The 22,647-nt window shown below is 48.8% G+C and overlaps 1 protein-coding gene across 1 annotated transcript in view; it reads left to right on the top strand.

Moving 5' to 3' along the window:
• LOC119970485 (solute carrier organic anion transporter family member 4C1-like) overlaps positions 1-22,647 on the top strand; it is a 265,140-nt gene that overhangs the window by 181,460 nt on the left and 61,033 nt on the right. Inside the window, exon 9 of the mRNA XM_038805185.1 lies at positions 563-722. Coding sequence (XP_038661113.1) covers positions 563-722 — 160 coding nt within the window. The remainder of the gene's footprint in view (positions 1-562; positions 723-22,647) is intronic.

A 22,647-nucleotide genomic window follows, 5' to 3' on the forward strand; every position in this document is an offset into this window, starting at 1 on the left:
TGCTAAGATTTTGTATCTACGCACCTTCGAGCGAAGGAAAAATGAGCTGAGTCACTAGGAGAGAAATTTCTTAGAACATAGAACATAGAACAGTGCAGCACAGAACAGGCCCTTCGGCCCTCGATGTTGTGCCGAGCATTGTTGGGCTGTACTCTACTCTTTAGTGCTTTATATTCAGTGCAGATAATTCAATTCACGGACAAGTAAGTTTCAAGACTCTGGACTGTAATTTTTGTCACAGGCAGGGATGGGAGGTGTGTCCAGGAAAGGGCATTTTCTCCTTGGTGCTCCAGTATAATTCCAAAACAACCTGGCATACAAATGAGACCAATGTTGATTGTCATTAAGCAGCAACCTGTAAAATCTAAGTAATGTTGATTGTTCATTTTGGGTGCTATGCTTTACAGTTAATAGAAAAATCAATATCAATAGCATGAAGATCACCTTAAGGATGGTAATACTTCACAAATAATCACTGAAGGAACAGAACTTCATCCCCCTGTGATTTTATATGGACTGGGAGAAGCATTATCTAATTTATTTTCCACATATTGTCCCACAGGAACAACACTGGAGAGCAGTTCAAATTGTTGGCATCCTGCAATGAGAAATGTAATTGCATCCGTTCTCACTACAATCCAGTCTGTGGTATAGATCAAATTCTTTACTTTTCTGCATGCTATGCAGGTTGCACTCAAGCATCACTAACAGATAACAAAGAGGTAGGTTCTTCTAACCTAAAGATAATTTACCAGTATTATCGATTAGCTAATTCATTAAAGTTAAATTGGCATGATTGTGCAAATGGTCCATTGAAAAGTAAAACAGTGGGGACATAACTGTGTAGGAATTTTGATGTCTACTCTTGGGCACTTTGTCCAGTAGATCAATGTGATGCCTTTGGTGTCTGTTTGAAGAGAGTTGAATGCTTTTTGTGTGCTAGTTTATTTCTCATTTTCATCCCACACTGCTAGCTAGTGTTGTAGGGTGTTTGATACTGTTTGGTAGGTCTTAACAAAGTCTTTGTAGTCCTATGTAGGTTAACTATATGTTTTATTAACTACAAGAGCTGTATACATATATACAGTAAAGTGTTAAGCTCTGAGCTGTCTTCATGCTTGCTTCTGCACATGGCTCTACCTAACACTAGACTGACCACTAGGTGTGAGTCATCTGTTCTCTTACACCATTGTGTGGGCGGTACTGTACCCAGTCCCCTGTTAACACAGTATGTGCCAGACACTTATACTACACCTCCCTGAAGACCTTGCGCACAATTTAATGGCCGGGTTGCGCTCAGCGCAGATCGGGTACGCCGGCTAAATGGCGGGAGAGGCCAAAATCAGGATCCACCATTGGGACGATTCGCCATCTAACCGGACAGCTCATGGTCAAAACGTGATGAAAAGATCATTGACACCAATTAAGAACAATCTCCATCTCATTAGGCGAAAGGTAAGTCCAATCTAATGGCCTCCCAGTAATCGTCTGGCTCCCCAATGTTGGGCATTATTTAGCACTTCTTTTTAAAATCGGAAAGTTGGCGCAATGGCTGCTGAAGGGGACCGAGGCATTGAGTAGCCATTTCCAATGTCCGGCATGCAGCCCCGGAGCATTGGAGCTGATGCCTCAGTGCTCGTGGGGAGGGAGGGTGGGAACAACCTGGGGCTGGGGAACCTGGGGTGATCGGCCTGGTTGGGGGGACTGGGCATCATTTGTCGTATTCGTCCCTGGGCAGGAGGTGAGGGGCTTAGCATCTGTGGGGTCCACAAGCCATTCTCCAATATTTTGTATACTCCTAACAGGAGAAACTATAGCTGCTGCCTGTCTGTCTTACCAAATACTTCCAAGACAGAGCCCTGTTCTTGGTTATATGCTGAAGATCACTTTAACTCCTTTTGGCTTGATGTGGAGATGCCGGCGTCCATTCGGTACAGTAAGAAGTCTTACAACGCCAGGTTAAAGTCCAACAGGTTTATTTGGAATCACTTGGAATCCAAATAGACCTGTTGGACTTTAACCTGCTGTTGTAATACTTCTTACTTCATTTGACTGTGAGCAGTCCCTAGCTGTACAGTGGAAGACTACTGCTAATAAGGAAATGGCATTGTCAGTTATGTGAGTACTTCACAGCTCCCAAGTGCATTTATGTGGGTACACATGCCATGTGTCAGATAAGTGTTACTGCCTAGCATTCCAATCAAACTATGAGGCCTGGACACTTTGCCTGAATCTTGGAGGCATCAGCACCACTGAGGCAGCAGCTAACAGTCAGACACTGGAGATATCCCCGCAACCAGAGGGTAAGTGTGTGGATCTGGGGAGGGCACCTGAGCACAGTGTCACTATTGTTCTCGTCAGGAGTCTGGGCTACCTCTTCCACAAGCATTCACTCCCTCTGTCGCCAACACACTGTAGCAACAGTGTGCACCTTCGACAAGATGCATTGCAGGAACTCACTAAGGCTCCTCAGGTGGCACCTTCCAAACTCACGACCACTAGAAGGACAAATCAGCAGATACATGGGCACACTACCGCTGGGAGATTCCCTTCAAGTCACTCACCACCCTGACTTGGAAATATATCACCATTCCTTCATTATCACTGGGTCAAAATGCTGGAACTCTCTCCCTGATAGCACGTGGACTACAGCGGTTCAAGAAGGCAGCTCACCACCACCTTCTCAAGGGTAATTAGGGATGGGCAACACAGGCCTAGCCAACTAAGCACACATCCTGTGATAAATGAATTTTTAAAAAATCATCAGCAAAGTGATGGAAGGTTTCTTTTATAGTACTATGGTACATCACTTGCACAACAAAACTGCTCATGGATGCTCAGTCAGTCTTCTGCCAGGGTGTCCTTGCTCCTGGCTTCATTCCAACCTTGGTCCAAACATACAAATAAGAACTGAACTCAGGAGGTGAGATGAGAGTGTTTGCTCATGACATCAATGTGCCTTTGATTGAGTGTGGCATTTGGGATTGACATCTGGCAAAATTGAAATCAATAGAATCAGTGAGAAAATTCTTCACTTGTTGAAGTCGTACCTAGCATAAAGGAAGATGGTTGTGCTAGTTGGCAACCAAACCTTTCAGCCTAAGAACAGCACTGTAGGAATTCTTCTGGGTAGTGCCCTAGGCGTAACTATTTTCAGTTGCTACTTCAATGACTATTCCTCAGAAGTGGGGATGTTTGCTGATGATTGCATCGTGTGCCATACCATTTGCAACTCCTCAGACACTGAATGTATCCATATGCAGCAAGTCCTGGACAACACTTGTCCTGGACAACACTTGAACTGATAAGCGGTATCAAAATCTTTAACACCCGAGTAAGACTTTTAGACTGAAAGAGGCGTAACAGATAACAACACAATTAAAGTTAAATGATTTTCCTTGTCACAAGGAGAGAGGCTGCTGGAATCAAGGGTCGCAGCAGGCACACTCTGAGGAACATGAGGGCGTAGACATCTTTATACACAAAAGAAACCCATTCCCCCCCACAGGTGATACATTGGTAATTGCTGAGCCTTTCAGTTGGCTTACACAGAGACAAAGGTACAATTCCGATACAAAGATGGGGTGATCAGATGACGTCAGTGTAAACTGCAGTAATTCTACAGAGATGAATATACGTTAGCAATACAAAGGCCATGCTAATCGACTGACGTCACTGGCTCCGATGGTACTGTTATTGAACAATGGTGTGTGTGTGTCACCATACAAACTGATCTCGTCAAGAGATCGATTAAATTCAAGACAGTGTAATCAATTTACAAAGGGCCATCTGTCTGCCAACTGAATTAATGAGGTAACAGAAAGCAAATTCTGAATGAGACCCTTTAAGACTTTATGTCATGTATCCCAAGATGCTTCAGACGGTCAAGTTAGGTTTCTACAGTGGTAAGTAACATTCATGCGACACGTGCCAGGTAATGACCATACCCAATAACTTAATCATCTCCCCTTGACATTCTATTGTATTACCATCCTTGAATCCCTCATCATCAGCACCCTGGGAGTTACCACTGGCCTGAAACATTTTTTAAAATGTTTTTATAAGGGATGACAAAGATGAACGTGAACATACACAGAAACTGTACGCATCAGGTGCCATTCACCATATACATTAGTTACAATTTATATTTCTCAGCAAGTGCCTAGTTGGCGAGGCCTCTGATCTCAACTCCCCCCTTTCCTCCTGATTCCCTTCCCCTTCTTGCTAACTGGACCTGGACCTGTTGGGGTGGCATGGTGCTACGTATACTGTTTTGTGTTAGGACTAGTTGGGTTCTGTGCCTCTTTGTTTCTTCCCTCCCTCCTTCCCCCCTGCTCCACTCCACCCCTCTCCCCCCCCACCCCCCTCATCCCCACCCTCTTATGTTTGTGTCTGGGGTTCTTCTGGGGATCTCCCCTCCCTCTGATTTATTGGCTTTAGTCTACAAACAGATCTTGGAACAGATTGGTGAATGGCTGCCACATTTTGTAGCAGTCCTCTTCCGACCCCCGGATGATGATTTTAATTTTCTCCATTTGGAGAAATTCCAATAGGTCAGATAGAAATTCAGCAGCTTTGGGTGGTGTTGGTGGTCGTCAGCTGAGCAGGATTCTCCGGTGGGCAATTAGGGAGGCAAAGGTAAAGATGTCGGTATTCCTCCCCATAAAGAGTTCAGACTGCTCTGATACTCCGAAGACTGCCACCCTCAGGCATGGCTCCTTTTCATCCCCACAACCTCAAAAAGGCTGTCCAAAACCCGACAAATCTGAGGCATGACCAAAACATATGGCCTTGGTTGGCTGGGCCTCCTTGACACCGTTCACATTTGTCAACCACCTCCGGGAAGAATCTGCTCATTCGGGTTCTGGTTAACTGGGCTCTGTGTCCTGCTTTCACCTGCATTAGGCTTAGCCTCATGCAAGAGGAGGTGGGGTTGACCATGTACAGTGCTTCGCTCCAGAGTTCCCACCCTATTTCAAACCATCGGTCCTCCTCCCATTTTCCCCTTGTTTTGTCCAGTGGAGACCCTGCCCTTCCCAGTGGTTGCCATACAGGTCCTGCAGTTTCCTTTCCCTAGGGTGTCCGCCTCCAGTAGGTCCTCTAATAATGAATTTTGCGGTGGCTGTGGGTACGTCTTTGTTTCCCTAAGTAAGAAGTTTTTGACTTGCATGTATCTTAATTTGTTTTCCCCAATCAGTTGGAACTTCTCTGTTAGTTCCTCAAGTGTTGTCAGTCTGTTGTCTCTGTAGAAGTGCCGAACTGTCAAAGTCCCCCCCCCCCCCCCCCCCCCCCCACCCCCCCCCACCCCCATCCTGTCTCCACCTTCGAAGGTGGCATCGATATTGGCTGGCGCAAACCTATGGTTCATTTTTTCCACTGAGTTGAAAAAGGCCTTGGAGATGCAGATTAGTATGGATCTGAACAGGAAGATGAACCTGGGCAGTATGTTCATCTTGATCGTCTGCACCATCCTAGTCAGGGAGTGTGGGTGTATGTCCCACTTCTGTAGGTACTTTTTAACTTCCTCCACCTGGCGGGTCAGGTTTCACTGTGGATCCATGCCCATTCATGGGCAATTTGGATCCCCAGGTAGCAGAATTTGTTTTGGGCCTGTTTAAATGGTAGTCCCTCCAGCTCTGTCCCTCCCCCTTGTGGGTTCACCACGTAGATCTCACTTTTGCTCAGGTTGAGTTTGTAGCCTGAGAAGGTTCCAAACTCTTTCAAGAGCACCCTGGTTCCCTCCATGCTGCTTTGTGGGTCTGCGACATAGTAGAGCAGGTTATCCACATAGAGCAAAACTCTGTGTGCGATCGCTAGATCGCTATGGGATTTTCATAGTAACTTAATTGCAGTGTTAATGTAAGCCTACTTGTGACACTAATAAAGATTATTATTATTAGTAGTTTGATCGCTCGGGCCAACAGCAGCAGGAACGGCGGGCATCCCTGCCTTGTGCCTCTGTGCAACTGGAAGTACTTAGAGCTGGTGGTGTTCATCCATACCCTTGCCATGGGAGCGCTGTACAGGAGTCACATTCAGTTGGTGAACCCCGTTCCAAGCCCAAACTGTCCCAGTACCTCCAACTGTGTTGAACACCTTTTCTGGTCCAGGGAGATGATCACCTCTGGTGTTCTCTCCCAGAGGGGGGTCATTATCACGTTCAGCAGGCGCCTGATGTTCGGTGTTAGCTGTCTACCTTTGACAAAGCCATCTGGTCTTCTGCCACTACCTCTGGAACGCAGTTCTCCAGTCGCCTGGCTAGGATTTTATCCAGTATTTAAGCATCTACATTTAGCAACAAAATGGGTCTATAGGACTTGCGATCTGGTAGGTATTTGGCCATTTTGAGTATAAGCGAGATTGAGGCTAGTGCTAGCATAGGCGGCACGGTGCCCCTCACCAGAAAGCCCATGAACATCTCCCGCAAATGCGGGGCCAGTGATGCCGCAAATTCTTTGTAAAACCCCGTTGGGAATCCATCTGGCCCAGGCTCCTTCCCCGCCTGCATGGAGTTGATGCTCTCCATGACTTCTCCCGGTTCTAGTGGTGCTTCCAGGCCCCATTTCCTATCCTTCTTCACAACTGGTATGTCCAGTCCATCAGGGAACTGTTTCATCCCCAAGTCCCATCCGGGGGTTAGGTGGTGTACAACTCCCGTTAGAAGATCTCGCATGCATCATTGACCTTTCCCGGTTCCATTTCTAGTTTGCTTATGCAATCTCTAATCAGGGCTATTTTCTTCCTGGCTGCCTGTTTTTTCAGCTGGTGAGCCAGCAGGCGGCTGGCTTTGTCTCCGTGCTCGTGCAGGGTCCCCCATGCCCGGCGGAGTTGGTGCTCGATAGTGGGGGCCTCAGAATATTGTGGGTCTACCTTCAGTATGGAATCGACTAGTTGTTGCCTAGCCGCCCTCTCCTCCCTAGCTCTCCATGCTTTTTCAGCAATAATTTCACCGCTGATCACAGCCTTCAGTGCCTCCCAATTCCGGTTAGTAGTAATATGGCCTGTGATATTTTCTTGTTACAAGCCTTGTCAGCAAGGAGGGCCATGTTCCTACATGGGGGGTGTTGGTAACAACACGTCTACAACCCCACAACCATGTAATGTGGAGCGTGATCGGAGATCACGATCACGGAGAATTCCGCTCGTACTGTGGCTGGAAGCACTGATTTCCCCAGTACAAAGAAGTCAATCCAGAGTGTACACATTATGTACCTGGGAGAAGAAGGAGAACTCTTTCTCCCCTGGCTTGGTGAACCACCATGCATCCACTGCCCCAATCTGCTCCACAAATATGCCGCGTTCTTTCACCATATTAGAGGTCCTCCCTGTTTTGGGATTCAACCTGTGCGTCCGTCGGTCCTGTACACAGTTAAAGTTCACCCTCTTGACAAATTGGTGTGTGTCGAAGTCAGGGATTTCCGCCATGGTCTTCTTTATAAACTCCATGTCATCCCAGTTGGACACGTACAGGTTCACGAGGACCACTGGTGCCCTGTCCAGAACACCAGTGACCATGACGTACTGTCCCCCTGGGTCTGTAACCATCCTTGTCTCAGTAAACACCATCAGTAGAACCTTCAAGAGTATAGACAGTCAGAGAGATCTAGGTGTACAGGTCCATAGGTCACTGAAAGGGGCAACGCAGGTGGAGAAGGTAATCAAGAAGGCATACGGCATGCTTGCCTTCATTGGCTGGGGCATTGAGTATAAAAATTGGCAAGTCATGTTGCAGCTGTATAGAACCTTAATTAGGCCACACTTGGAGTATAGTGTTCAATTCTGGTCGCCACACTACCAGAAGGATGTCGAGGCTTTAGAGAGGGTGCAGAAGAGATTTCCCAGGATGTTGCCTGGAATGGAGGGCATTAGCTATGAGGAGAGGTTGAATAAACTCGGTTTGTTCTCACTGGAACGACAGAGGTTGAGGGATGACCTGATAGAGGTCTACAAATTATATGGGGCATAGACAGAGTGGATAGTCAGAGGCTTTTTCCCAAAGTAGAGGGTTCAGTTACTAGGGGGCATAGGTTTAAGATGTGAGGGTAAGGTCTAGAGGAGATGTACGAGGCATGTTTTTTACACAAAGGGTAGTGGGTGCCTGGATTTCGCTGCAAGCAGGGACGATAGTGACGTTTAAGGGGCATCTTGACAAATACATGAATAGGATGGGAATAGAGGGATACGAACCCCGGAAGTGCAGAAGATTTTGGTTTAGACGGGCAGCATGGTCGGCACAGGCTTGGAGGGCCAAAGGGCCTGTTCCTGTGCTGTACTTTTCTTTGTTCTTTGTCCAAACACCGTCATCTTATTTAACAATATGGCTACCCCCCCCCCCCCCCCCCCCCCCCCCCAACCCGGCTCTCATCCCGGAGCAGGAATGGTAGCTGTGTCGCAACCAAACGTTTCTTACCCACAGTTGGTTCTTCTCCCTCAGGTGTGTCTCTTGGGGAAGACTATGCCAGCTTTCATGCTTATTAGGTGCGCATAACCGTTGGTGTTTTCACTAGGCCGTTAAATCCCCGGACATTCCAAGTGACTATTGTCATGTGAGAGTACCTTTTAGAAATGGAGGTTTATAAAATAGCTGTAGTGGAGGTACCTTTAAGAAATGTGAATTTATCAGTGCTGTCAGAGTGTGGGTGGAGCTGGGCTGTCTGTCTGCTTTTACTTTCACTTTGGGCTTGCAGCTACAGGGTCAGTTTAGTTTCTTTTTAGATTTGGAGAAGCTGCAGTCACAGCAAGATGTGTATGAATCTCTGCAAGCTTATGGATGTTCATTTGGTGATTTCAAAATGGTAACTGTTCTCAGTCGTGAAGTTAAACCTGATGTCTTTCTGTAAAAAGGGTTCTTTTTGTCTTATGGATGTTGCAAGGAAAGATTAAGAGTTACGTGGAGAGTACTGTATTCTTTGGTGGATTTATTGGTGTTCATAGTTGTTAAGATGTTTACTGTAGGTTTATAAAGTGTTAACTGGTTTCATTAATAAACAGTGTTTTAATTTAAAAGTACTGTAGATTGCTGTTGCATCACACCTGCAGAGTGGGCAATCTTTTCAAAGTTGTGGGGTTCTCTAAACCCTGGCCCATAATACTATCCTGATGTGGGTTTTTTGTCTCCCCCTCCCCTCCCCCACTCCTGTGGGATCAACCATACTTACCTTGTGAATGCGCCCCTGCACTCCAGTGTTTCTCTTCATTCGGGCGCCAGGGAACCATGTAAAATTGTCACGGTCACCGTTGTCACCATAAGGATGGGCCCCCACCAGGGTTTCTGTTTGATTCAGGGCCATCCAATATGGCGGCCAACTATGTGTAGGCCATGTGGGTGATCCCCTGCACTCCGGGGTTTCCTTTTGTTTGGGGACCCTCCAAAGTGGCTGCTTGCGGTGCCTTTGTGTTCCAAGTCACCACGTGTGGCCTGTTGTAGCCACCTTAATGCCCTTACTAACCTTGTCCCAATATATCCCCAATGATTCTTCCCCCCCCTCCCCCCATTTGTCCTCGCCCCCCTTCCTATTATTGTCCCTACTCCCCTGCCCCCGTTTACTCCCTTGGCTATCCTCCTGTTGGTGTTGTGTACCCTTCCTGTTGCCAGGCGCGCTCTCCTCTGCAGAAGACGCACCTCGACCCCCTCTCGGTTGTACGTCCTGGTGCTAGCTTTCCCGCTAGTGTGGTGGCTCCCCTCTTGTGGTCGGCCATGTGTCTACCCTTCGATCGCTATCTGGTTTCCCCTCATGCCATCTTCCTCACCCTCTCCTATGCTCCTCTGCCCTTGACCCTTTCTTTCTATGCATTATTTCCCATTTTCAAAGCGAGGCACTGCAGTCCCGCACAAAGTGCCTCTCAGGCTGCTTAAAGCCCCTTTGGATGATCTTGTCACCATTGTTTCTGCTGCTGTTTTCCAAGCCCATTTTTCAGGACAAATTTGTCAGCGACCACAGGGATCGTGAAGAATGTGACCCAGAGTTTAACCGGCAAAGAGCATCCCAAATTTTACTTTGCTTTTGTACAGGGTCGCCTTTGCCCTGTTGAACTCCGCCTGTCTTGGAAATCTTGATCTGGTGCCCTTCCCAGTTGCAGGTCCTCATCTGCGGCCCAGCACAGGATTCTTTCCTGGTCCTGGTACCAATGCATTTTGGTGATTATAGCCCTCGGCTGCTCTCCAGCCTTGGGTTTTGGCCAGAACGATCGGTGTGCTGTGTCTATTTCAGGCGGGTTGAGTTAAACCGTCCCTTCCCACCAGGTTTCCTAGCATCTGGGCCGCATAGTCCATAGGATCTCTGCCTTTGATCCCTTCCGGCAGGCCTACTATTCTTAAATTTTGGCGCCATCACCGATTCTCTTGGTACTCTATTTTCCCTTTCAGACTTCCCTGTGTCCCGACCAACCTCGCTATTTCCATTTCCAGGGCAGATATTGCTTGCTTTGGTCCATTGAGGCTTTTTCCAATTGTTTGATGGTGATCCCCTGGAGCTCCAGTCGCCTCTCTGCCTTGTCCACCTGCATGGTTGTCAGAACCTCCGCGACCGCCACCTTAACAGCAGCTTGGATATCGGTCTTTATCTCTTCCCTATGTTCCCTTAGTTCCCTGGAGAGAAACATCTTCAATCTGCCCTCGTGTGTGGTTTGCCGATTCTTCTCGCTCTGGTGAGGCCGGCGCTTCGTCGCCTCGTGCGACTGCCGCCTCGTGCGTCTGCCACCTCGGCTACTTGTTTCTCCTGGTTTCTTCCATTTCTTGTCTCCTTACGGCCTACGGAGTTACTGTTCTTCAAAGTCTGCACGAGAGAACCATTTGAAAGGTGATTTAAAAAGGTCCTCCTTATGCCATCATGCCAAGAGATCCCTCTTCACCTATCCTTGTGGCCCCTCATGCCCATGAAAAGGGATGACCACACCACCATCTCATGACATCTCATGCCCCCCATTGTCAAAGCCTCTTCTTTTGGAATGTTGTCCCCTTCTTAGTGACTGATGTGGCCTGACTATCTCTGAGATTGAAGGAGGAATCAAAAGGTCAAACTGTGTGCGTCGCTTCCTTTTGAACATCAGTACAGACGGTGAGCTTTGCGTTGTTGAATGTGCAGTGTTTCTGTATTTCGTTAGAAAGCTATCAACACATTTAGGTAGAGAGCCTTTATCCCTCAGCCTTCATTGAATGCTGAAGCGATTGTACGGAAAGTTCAGCTAAGCTGTTGGTGGCTGGGTGCTGCGGGCAGATTTGATATGGCGAATGACACATCCCTTCAGGTAGTTTGAATTCAGCTTATGTGAACTATTTACCATTAATGCTCAAGAGTTGTTCAGATCGCCTGAATCGTGCAAATACCTCATCAAGCCTTCCCATGGTCTGTTCCATAGTTGTTGATTTGATGATGACAACCTCCAGACATTTTGAATACACGTCCTTTGACTGGTCCTGCATAATCGACATAGATTATTTGCCATGCCATGGTAGGCCATTCCCATGGATGCAAAGGCTGTAGTGGAGGTACATTTCACAATGGAGCGCAGGATTTTTGTTTTGAAAAATATTTTATTGGAGATATTTTCAAATTTCTCCAGAACAAAAACAGCAAACAACAATAGCAACAATTAACCTTGCACAATTGTCCTTATGATGCTGTACCTCCCCCTCCTTTTACACACCCCCCACCCTGGATGTGCTGCTGTCCCTTAAAGAAGTCAATGAACAGCCTCCACCTCATGGAGAACCCCATCTCCACCCCTCTTATGGCAAACGTTATCTATTCTAGGTGAATGAACTCTGGCAAGTCACTCTCCCATGTCCCTGTTTTCGGCGGCTCTGAGTCCCATCAGCACAGCAAGATCCACCTCTGGGCTATCAGGGAAGCAAAGGCTACCAGGTCAGCCTCTCTCCCCACCTGCACTCCCGGATCCTCCAGCACGGCAAACATCACCACCTCAGCCTCCTGTCTTGCTCTGCCCACACCCTATGTGCCTGAAGCAAAATAAACTCCCCTCTCATCACTGCTTTCAACGCCTCCCTCAAAGTAGCCGGAGAGACCTCCCCCGTCTTATTATACTCCATAAAGTTCCGGATATGCATCCCTATCTTTTCACAGACCTCTTTATTGGCCAATAACCCCACATCCAACCTCCACTCTGGGAGCTTGCCCCTCTACCCGCAAATCCAACCAGTGTGGTGCACGCTCAGACACCACGATCACCGAATACTTGGTCCCAACCGTCCCCACCAGCAGAGTCTTGTCCAGGACAAAAAGAATCAATCCAGGAGTACACCCTGTGGACTTGCAAAAAGACGGAAATTCCTTCTTCCTCAGCCTCTCAAACCGCCACTGGTCCGCCACTCCCATTCGCTCCATAAATCTCAGCAATATCTTCACCATTGCCGACACCCTCATAGACTTGGAACACAACCTGCCCCGCCTCAGATCCAACACCATAATAAAATTCCCCCATGGTCAGCCGGTGCGTGTCCAAGCCCGATCTTTACCAGGACTCGCCTCATATATTTCACACCATCCCAATTTGGGCATCAATGTTCACTACCACCACAAAGCTACCCATCGGCTCTGACACTATGCTTTCCATTGCAAAGGACACCCTCTTATTAACCAACACTGCCAACCCCCCTCAACTTCATATCTAGCCCCGAATGAAACACTGTCCCACCCATCTCTTCCTCAATCTTGTCTGAGCCACCAAATTCAAATGAGTCTTCAGACTCCTCAAATACGCAAACATGCAACCTCTTAACCGGCCCAATTAATCCCCGAATATTCCATGTAATCCGCCGGGTCGGGGGATCCCCGCCCCTCCAGTTAGACATATCTCCGCTTTAACCAGCTCCCCCAGGTCCACGCCCCACAAGCGTGGACTAAGGCCTCCTCAAGATGCACGCCGTCATCACCCCTTAAGCAACTGCCCCACACCAGCCCCGTCCACTCAGCAACCCACTCCTCCCCCCCCCCCCCCCCCACCATCCCCTACAAAGAACAAGAAAAAGACCACCCCCGTAACAGATTTATCCCCCATTTTCTTCCTGTTAACCAGCCTATCTGCTAACATGGTGGCCCCCACTCAAGGATAAACTGCCTTCCCCCAAACCCCTCCCCCAGTTCCTCACACATGTTCCTCCAGTTCCTCCCCTTATACCCACAACCGCAATAGCCCACAGAATATATAGCATGATACAACCCAAGCAAAAAATGACAAAACTCCCCCCGCCCCCCACTGGATATCTCCATAGTCTAAAGTTATTACAAGTCCCCAAGTCTGTGGTCTCACAAACACCTTCATGCCTTCTCTGGCGTGTCCATGTAGAATTCCTTGCCCTGGTATGTGACCCACAACGGGTGACCCTAAACTTCACGTCGTCCTTGAACAGGACCGCTTTAACCATGTTAAACCCAGCCCGGCACTTCGCCAACTCTGCACCCAAATCCTGGAAGATCCAAATCACATCCTTTCCCAGTGCACTTCTTTGTCTCCTTCACCCACCGCAGAATCTTCTTCTTCTCTAAATATCTGTGCAGTTGTACCATCATCACCAGGTCTTCTGAGACCTCCTGCTTTGCTGCCGAAACTTAGAACATAGAACATAGAACGATACAGCGCAGTACAGGCCCTTCGGCCCTCGATGTTGCACCGACATGGAAAAAAAAACTAAAAAAAAACTAAAGGCCATCTAACCTACACTATGCCCTTATCATCCATATGCTTATCCAATAAATTTTTAAATGCCCTCAATGTTGGCGAGTTCACTACTGTTGCAGGTAGGGCATTCCACGGCCTCACCACTCTTTGCGTAAAAAACCCACCTCTGACCTCTGTCCTATATCTATTACCCCTCAATTTAAGGCTATGTCCCCTCGTGCTAGCCACCTCCATCCGCGGGAGAAGGCTCTCGCTGTCCACCCTATCTAACCCTCTGATCATTTTGTATGCCTCTATTAAGTCACCTCTTAACCTTCTTCTCTCTAACGAAAACAACCTCAAGTCCATCAGCCTTTCCTCATAAGATTTTCCCTCCATACCAGGCAACATCCTGGTAAATCTCCTCTGCACCCGTTCCAAAGCTTCCACGTCCTTCCTATAATGAGGCGACCAGAACTGTACGCAATACTCCAAATGCGGCCGTACCAGAGTTTGGTACAGCTGCATCATGACCTCATGGCTCCGGAACTCAATCCCTCTACCAATAAAGGCCAACACACCATAGGCCTTCTTCACAACCCTATCAACCTGGGTGGCAACTTTCAGGGATCTATGTACATGGACACCGAGATCCCTCTGCTCATCCACACTACCAAGAATTTTACCATTAGCCAAATATTCCGCATTCCTGTTATTCTTTCCAAAGTGAATCACCTCACACTTCTCCACATTAAACTCCATTTGCCACCTCTCAGCCCAGCTCTGCAGCTTATCTATGTCCCTCTGTAACCTGCAACATCCTTCCGCACTGTCTACAACTCCACCGACTTTAGTGTCGTCTGCAAATTTACTCACCCATCCTTCTGCGCCCTCCTCTAGGTCATTTATAAAAATGACAAACAGCAACGGCCCCAGAACAGATCCTTGTGGTACGCCACTCGTAACTGAACTCCATTCTGAACATTTCCCATCAACTACCACTCTCTGTCTTCTTTCAACTAGCCAATTTCTGATCCACATCTTTAAATCACCCTCAATCCCCAGCCTCCGTATTTTCTGCAATAGCCGACCGTGGGGAACCTTATCAAACGCTTTACTGAAATCCATATACACCACATCAACTGCTCTACCCTCGTCTACCTGTTCAGTCACCTTCTCAAAGAACTCGATAAGGTTTGTGAGGCATGACCTACCCTTCACAAAACCATGCTGACTATCCCTAATCATATTATTCCTATCTAGATGATTATAAATCGTATCTTTTATAATCCTCTCCAAGACTTTACCCACCACAGACGTTAGGCTCACCGGCCTATAGTTACCGGGGTTATCTCTACTCCCCTTCTTGAACAAAGGGACCACATTTGCTATCCTCCAGTCCTCTGGCACTATTCCTGTAGCCAATGATGACCTAAAAATCAAAGCCAAAGGCTCAGCAATCTCTTCCCTGGCTTCCCAGAGAATCCTAGGATAAATCCCATCCGGCCCCGGGGACTTATCTATTTTCACCTTGTCCAGAATTGCCAACACTTCTTCCCTACGCACCTCAATGCCATCTATTCTAATAGCCTGGGTCTCAGCATTCTCCTCCACAATATTATCTTTTTCTTGAGTGAATACTGACGAAAAGTATTCATTTAGTATCTCGCTTATCTCCTCAGCCTCCACACACAACTTCCCACCACTGTCCTTGACTGGCCCTACTCTTACCCTAGTCATTCTTTTATTCCTGACATACCTATAGAAAGCTTTTGGGTTTTCCTTGATCCTACCTGCCAAAGACTTCTCATGTCCCCTCCTTGCTCGTCTCAGCTCTCTCTTTAGATCCTTCCTCGCTTCCTTGTAACTATCAAGCGCCCCAACTGAAACTTCACGCCTCATCTTCACATAGGCCTCCTTCTTCCTCTTAACAAGAGATTCCACTTCTTTGGTAAAGCACGGTTCCCTCGCTCGACCCCTTCCTCCCTGCCTGACTGGTACGTACTTATCAAGAACATGCAATAGCTGTTCCTTGAACAAGCTCCACATATCCAGTGTGCCCAACCCTTGCAGCCTACTTCTCCAACCAACACATCCTAAGTCATGTCTAATGGCATCATAATTGCCCTTCCCCCAGCTATAACTCTTGCTCTGCGGGGTATACTTATCCCTTTCCATCACTAACGTAAAGGTCACCGAATTGTGGTCACTGTCTCCAAAGTGTTCACCTACCTCCAGATCTAACACCTGTCCTGGTTCATTACCCAAAACCAAATCCAAAGTGGCCTCACCTCTTGTTGGCCTGTCAACATATTGTGTCAGAAAACCCTCCTGCACACATTGTACAAAGAACGACCCATCCAATGTACTCGAACTATATCTTTTCCAGTCAATATTAGGAAAGTTAAAGTCTCCCATAACAACTACCCTGTTACTTTCGCTCTTTTCCAGAATCATCTTCGCCATCCTTTCCTCTACATCTCTAGAACTATTAGGTGGCCTATAGAAAACTCCCAACAGGGTGACCTCTCCTTTCCTGTTTCTAACCTCAGCCCATACTACCTCGGAAGAAGAGTCCCCATCTTGTATCCTTTCTACCACCGTAATACTGTCCTTGACTAGCAGCGCCACACCTCCCCCTCTTTTGCCCCCTTCTCTGACCTTACTAAAGCACCTAAACCCCGGAACCTGCAACAACCATTCCTGTCCCTGCTCTATCCATGTCTCTGAAATGGCCACAACATCGAAGTCCCAGGTACCAACCCATGCTGCCAGTTCCCCTACCTTATTTCGTATACTCCTGGCATTGAAATAGACACACTTCAAACCACAGACCTGAACACTGCCGCCCTCCTGCGAAGTCAAAACTGTGCTCCTGACCTCTCTACTCTCAATCTCTCGCACCCCAAAACTACAATCCAGGTTCCCATGCCCCTGCTGAATTAGTTTAAACCCCCCCCAAAGAGTACTAACAAATCTCCCCCCCAGGATATTGGTGCCCCTCAGGTTCAGATGTAGACCATCCTGTCTATAGAGGTCCCACCTTCCCCAGAAAGAGCCCCAGTTATCCAGAAATCTGAATCCCTCCCGCCTGCACCATCCCTGTAGCCACGTGTTTAATTGCTCTCTCTCCCTATTCCTCATCTCACTATCACGTGGCACGGGCAACAACCCAGAGATAACAACTCTGTTTGTTCTCGCTCTGAGCTTCCATCCTAGCTCCCTAAAGGCCTGCCTGACATCCTTGTCCCCTTTCCTACCTATGTCGTTAGTGCCAATGTGGACTACGACTTGGGGCTGCTCCCCCTCCCCCTTAAGGACCCGGAAAACACGATCCGAGACATCACGTACCCTTGCACCTGGGAGGCAACATACCAAACGTGAGTCTCTCTCGCTCCCACAAAATCTCCTATCTGTGCCCCTGACTATTGAGTCCCCAATTACTAATGTTCTACTCCTTTCCCCCCTTCCCTTCTGAGCAACAGGGACAGACTCCGTGCCAGAGGCCCGTACCCCATGGCTTACCCCTGGTAAGTCGTCCCCCCCACAAGTATCCAAAACGGTATACTTGTTACTCAGGGGAACGACCGCAGAGGGTCCCTGCACTGACTGCTTCTTCCCAGTCCCTCTTACAGTTACCCATCTATCTCCAGTCTTTGGTGTAACTACTTCCCTGAAGCTCCTATCAATGACCCCCTCTGCCTCCCGAATGATCCGAAGTTCATCCAGCTCAAGCTCCAGGTCCCTAACACGGTTTTTGAGGAGCTGGAGTTGGGTGCACTTCCCACAGATGAAATCAGCAGGGACACTGACGGCGTCCCTCACCTCAAACATTCTGCAGGAGGAGCATTGTACTGCCTTCCCTGACATCCCCTCTAGATTAAAAAAAAACAAGAAAAAGAAAGGAAGAGCTTACCTGATATTATCTCAAACCCTGATCCCGCTGAAAGGTAAGCAAATTTAAAGGCACTCACTCACCTTCACGACAGGCCCCTGCTCCCGCTTCCCAACCACCGTGGGGTGGGGGGGTTGGTTAGAGGAGGAGGTAGGGTGGGAAACACTCACAAAGTGTTTCAGGTTTAACTGTCACTTGCCAACAGCCCCTCCACAAACCACCTTCAACTTAGGCTGACCTCACTGCACGTATGCAAATTTCCCCAGAACAGCTGATCAGTAGCTCTGCTCTGCTGCCCTCTGCTGGTTGCTTGCCTTTACTCAAACTCCTTGGGTCTTCTTCGCAGGTTCACCTTCAACTTAGGCTGACCGCACTGCACGTATGCAAATTTCCCCAGAACAGCTGATCAGTAGCTCTGCTCTGCTGCCCTCTGCTCACCATCAAAAACTCCACCAACTGTTCCGTGGACCACTGAGCGGGCAACAATGCCACTCAGCTCTCCGCAAATCACATCCATATGTTTTGGGCTTCTCCCAATCTTGGGGGATTCAGGCAAGAGTTTGCCGACGTTATGTCGGCGGTTCTGAAGATGAGGGTGGTCCCGAGTCCACAATTTCTGGTGTGTCAGAAGACATGGGAGTCCAAGGGGCAAGAGAGGATGATGTCTTGGCCTTTGCCTCCCTGGTAACCCAGAGATGAATTTTGCTAGCATGGAGGGACTCGGACCCCCCCGAAGTTGGGAGTGTGGGTGAGCGACATGGCTGGGTTTCTCAGGCTTGAGAAAATTAGGTTTGCCCTGAGGGGCTCGATGGAAGGGTTTGCCCGGATCCGGGAGGCAGCCATTTATCGACTTTTTTGAGAAGAATTAACCTTTCTGCAGGGGAAGGAGGGTTAAAAAGTGGTGGTGGGGGAGGCAGACAAGGTGGTGGCGGGTTGGTGGGGAATTTTTGTTGGGGTGTTGGCTGGTTTTGGGGGTATGGTTGTCAATTGTGTTAAAATTTATAATATAAATGCCTCAATAAAATATTTTTCAGAAAAAAAAATTAATGCCTGGTGTTGTAATCGATCAGCAGCAAGAGAAGGGATCCCCTTATGTGGCACAAAGATTATTGTTAAGGGACGATGGTCAGTCAATAGAGTAAATTGATGGCCAAATAAATAATGGTGGAACCTTTGAATATCAAAAATAATGCTGAGAGCTTCTTTCTCAAGCTGAACCTGGTTGGACTCAGTGCGAGTCAACAGCCAGGAAGCAAATGCTATTGGTCGCTCTTCCCCTTAAGGCATTATATGTGAGACAACAGTTTCAACCCCATAGGATGATGCGTTGCAAGTAAGCTGCAGATTCACTATTGAGTTATAATGGAACAATTACTGATTCCTGTAATTCTTTTTGACCTTTTGGTAAGCATCCTCTCAATCTTTCGCCCAGAGCCAAGATTGCTTGTTACAGAGCAACATGTGTAAAGGCTTAGCCTTGTTGCTGAGTGTAGCACAAACTTTACACAGTAGTTTAATAATCTTAGAAATTACTTTAACTGGGTCAGATTCTGCCGTCGTGGAGCATCCGGGATCTTCACCATCTTCTTAGGTTCTTTGTGAATACAGTCTTGGTCGATGATGTGTCCAAAATAGTGAATAGAAGCTTTAAAAAATTCACACTTCTCTTTCTTGACCTTGAGACTATGTAGTTGCAGCCTTGCAAGAGTAGCTTCCAGGTTCTTTACATGCTCTACATCGTTCGAACATGTAATTAAAATGTCATCTCAATAGCATTGTACACCGGATAGCCCACTCAAGATCTGATCCATAGATTGGAAGAGAGCAGGTGCCACTGTTATCCCGAATGGAGGACTCCAATACCAAAACAGACCCTTTTGTCATACTCTGGTCAGTAACGGTTGAGATTGAAGAGCTATGTTCATTTGCAGATAGGCTTTGAAGAGATCAATTTTGCTAAATATTTAGCCACTTGGGAGGCCTGCAAAAATATTTTTGGTACGTGGTAGAAGGTACTGATCAGCACGTAATACAGGGTTGATAGTCATTTTGAAATCCCCGCATATTCGTACTGAACCATCGTTCTTTAAGACTAGGACGATTGGCATTACCCAATCTCTAGAGGTAAAAGCTCAATAACTCCTGTCTTCAGTTCCCTCTCGAGTTCTTCTTCCACTTTAGGTTGACGAGCATAGGGTATGGTTTGTGCTTTCAAACACTTAGGGCGCCCTCCATTGGTCATGCTGCGCCCAACAAGCAGTTCGCCTCAGCGCAGTGTGGCTGTTGAAAGCCGGGACACTCCACTCGGGCTGGAGGGGAGGTTGGGGATTGTTTCAGGGGCCTCGGAGTGCATCCCAATCTCTCACTACAATGGGGAGTTCCAGCGAGCGGAGTTCCCCACTGTACAAAACGGAGCTTTGTGGGGCCCCTTATTCAACGTAAGCGTATTGCGGGTTGACGTGAAGTAGCTGTATCCTCTCAACCAATGGGTCTGCCTTATGGAGTCGAACGTGTCTACGGAAGAGAACGGGTCTTGGAGCTGCCAGCCACTTTGGGAGCGATGGGTGGTTTCATTAGTGCACAGGAGCGACCAAATGGAGTGAAGTTTATCGGGGAGGACCTCCTGCCAGTGGGAGGCCGGAAGATTTCTGGACCGTAGGGCCAGCTAGACGGTCCTCCAAACTGCCCCATTCTCCGTCTCTACCTGCCCGTTTCCCCTAGGGGTTGTAGCTGGTCGTCTTGCTCGAGGCAATGCCCCTGTTGAGCAAGTACTGGCGCAGCTCATCACTCATGAATGAGGATCCCCAGTCGCTGTGGAGGTAGGCGGGGAAACCGAACAGAGCGAAGATGGTGTTGAGGGCTTTGATGATGGTGGCAGACGTCATGTCGGAGCATGGGACGGCAAAGGGGAGTTGGGAATATTCATCGACCACACTGAGAAAGTATGTGTCGCGGTCGGTGGAGGGGAGAGCCCTTTGAAGTCCACGCTGAGGCGTTCAAAGGGGTGGGAGGCCTTCACCAGGTGCGCACGGTCTGGCCGGTAGATGTGCGGTTTATACTCCGCACAGATCTGGCAGTCTCTGGTGATAGCCCTGACTTCCTCGATGGAATAGGGCAGGTTGCGGGCCTGGATGAAATGGTAAAAACGGGTGACTCCTGGGTGACCGAGGTTGTTGTGCAGGGTGCAGAGTCAGTCCACTTGTGCGCTGGCACATTTACCTCGGGTTAGGGCATCAGGGGGCTCGTTGAGCTTACCGGGGCGATACAAAATCTCGTAGTTGTAGGTGGAGAGCTCGATCCTCCACCTCAAGGTTTTATCATTTTTGATCTTGCCCCGCTGTGTGTTGTTAAACATGAAGGCAACCGACTGTTGGTCAGTGAGGAGAGCGAATCTCCTGCCGGCCAGGTAATGCCTCCAATGCCGCACAGTTTCAACGATGGCTTGGGCCTCCTTTTCGACGGAGGAGTGCTGAATTTCGGAGGCATGGAGGGTGCGGGAAAAGAATGCCACGAGCCTGCCTGCCTAGTTGAGGGTGGCGGCCAGAGCGACATCTGATGCATCGCTCTCCACTTGGAATGGTAACGTCTCGTCGACCGCGTGCATTTTGTTGGCAATGTCGGCCTTGATACGGTTGAAGGTCTTGTGAGCCTCGGCCATCAGGGGAAGGACTGTTGACTGAATGCGTGGATGGGCCTTGTCCGGATTGTTAGGGACCCACTGGGCATAATAGGAAAAGAGCCCCAGGCACCGTTTGAGGGCGTTGGGGCAGTGGGGACAGGTAGTTCCATGAGGGGGCGCATGCAGTCGGGATCGGGCCCCAGAACATCGTTCTGGACCACATAGCCAAGGATGGCTCAGCGGTTCGTGCTGAACATGCACTTCTTGTTGTACGTGAGGTTGAGGAGAGTGGCGGTGTGGAGAAACTTGGCATGGTTAGCGTCATGGTCCTGCTGATCGTGGCCGCAGATGGTGACATTGTCCAGCTACGGGAAGGTGGCCCGCAGTCCGTACCAGTCAACCATTCGGTCCATCTGCCATTGGAAGACCAAGACCCTGTCGGTGACGCCGAAGGGAACCATAAGAAAATGGTAAATTGCCGTCTGCTTCGAACGCAGTGTATGGGTGGTCCGCCTTAAGATTGGGGAGCAGGTGGTAGGCAGATTTCAGGTCCACTGTCGAGAAGACATGGTACTGTGCAATCTGATTGACCATATCAGATATGCATGGGAGGAGGTACGCATTGAGCTGCGTATACCGATTGATGGTCTGACTGTAGTCAACAACCATCCTATTTTTCTCCCCAGTTTTGACTACTACCACTTGGGCTCTCCAGGGGCTGTTGCTGGCCTCAATGATGCCTTCCCGAAGCAGCCGCTGGACTTCAGACCTGATGAAGGTCCTGGCCTGGGGGCTGTACCGTCTGCTCCTGGTGGCGACGGGTTTGCAATCTAGGGTTAGGTTTTCAAAAAGGGAAGGTGGGTCGACCTTGAGGGTCGTGAGGCGCACACAGTAAGGGGTGGTTGGGGCCCGCCGAATTTCAGGGTTAGGCACTGGAGGTTGCACTGGAAGTCCAGGCCGAGTAGCAAGGCAGCACAGAGGTTGGGGAGGACGTAGGGGCGGAAGCCGCTGAACTCCACGCCCTGGACAGTGAGAGTGGCGATGCAGTACACCCGATTGCCACGGAGTGGGATCCGGAGGCCAGGGAGATTCTCTGATTGGCAGGGTGTACCGGGAGGGAGCAGCGCCTTACCGTATCGTGGTGAATGAAGCATTCAGTGCTCCCGGAATCCAGCAGGCAGGAGATCGCATGTCCGTTGACCTTCACTTTAGTTGACGCAGTCGCGAGGTTGTGTGGTTGAGACTGGTCAATCGTGACCGAGGTGAGACACGGCTGGTCATCGGTTGTTGCAGGTGATGAGTGGCCTGATGAGGTGTCCGACAGGAAGGGGTCCCGAGTCAGGCAGGATAGCAGCACCCACGAGCCGCACGTGTCGTGGGGAGGCAAGATGGCGGCACCCTGGGGCTCCACGTGTCGTGAGGAAGCAAGGTGGCGGCGCCTGTTGGTCATGGGAGGAACAGGAACGCGGCGCCCATGCGCTGCACATGTTGCGAGTCGAGTAAGATGGCGCATCCA

This window comes from Scyliorhinus canicula, chromosome 8 (assembly GCF_902713615.1).
Source record: "Scyliorhinus canicula chromosome 8, sScyCan1.1, whole genome shotgun sequence".
Lineage (NCBI taxonomy): Eukaryota > Metazoa > Chordata > Chondrichthyes > Carcharhiniformes > Scyliorhinidae > Scyliorhinus > Scyliorhinus canicula.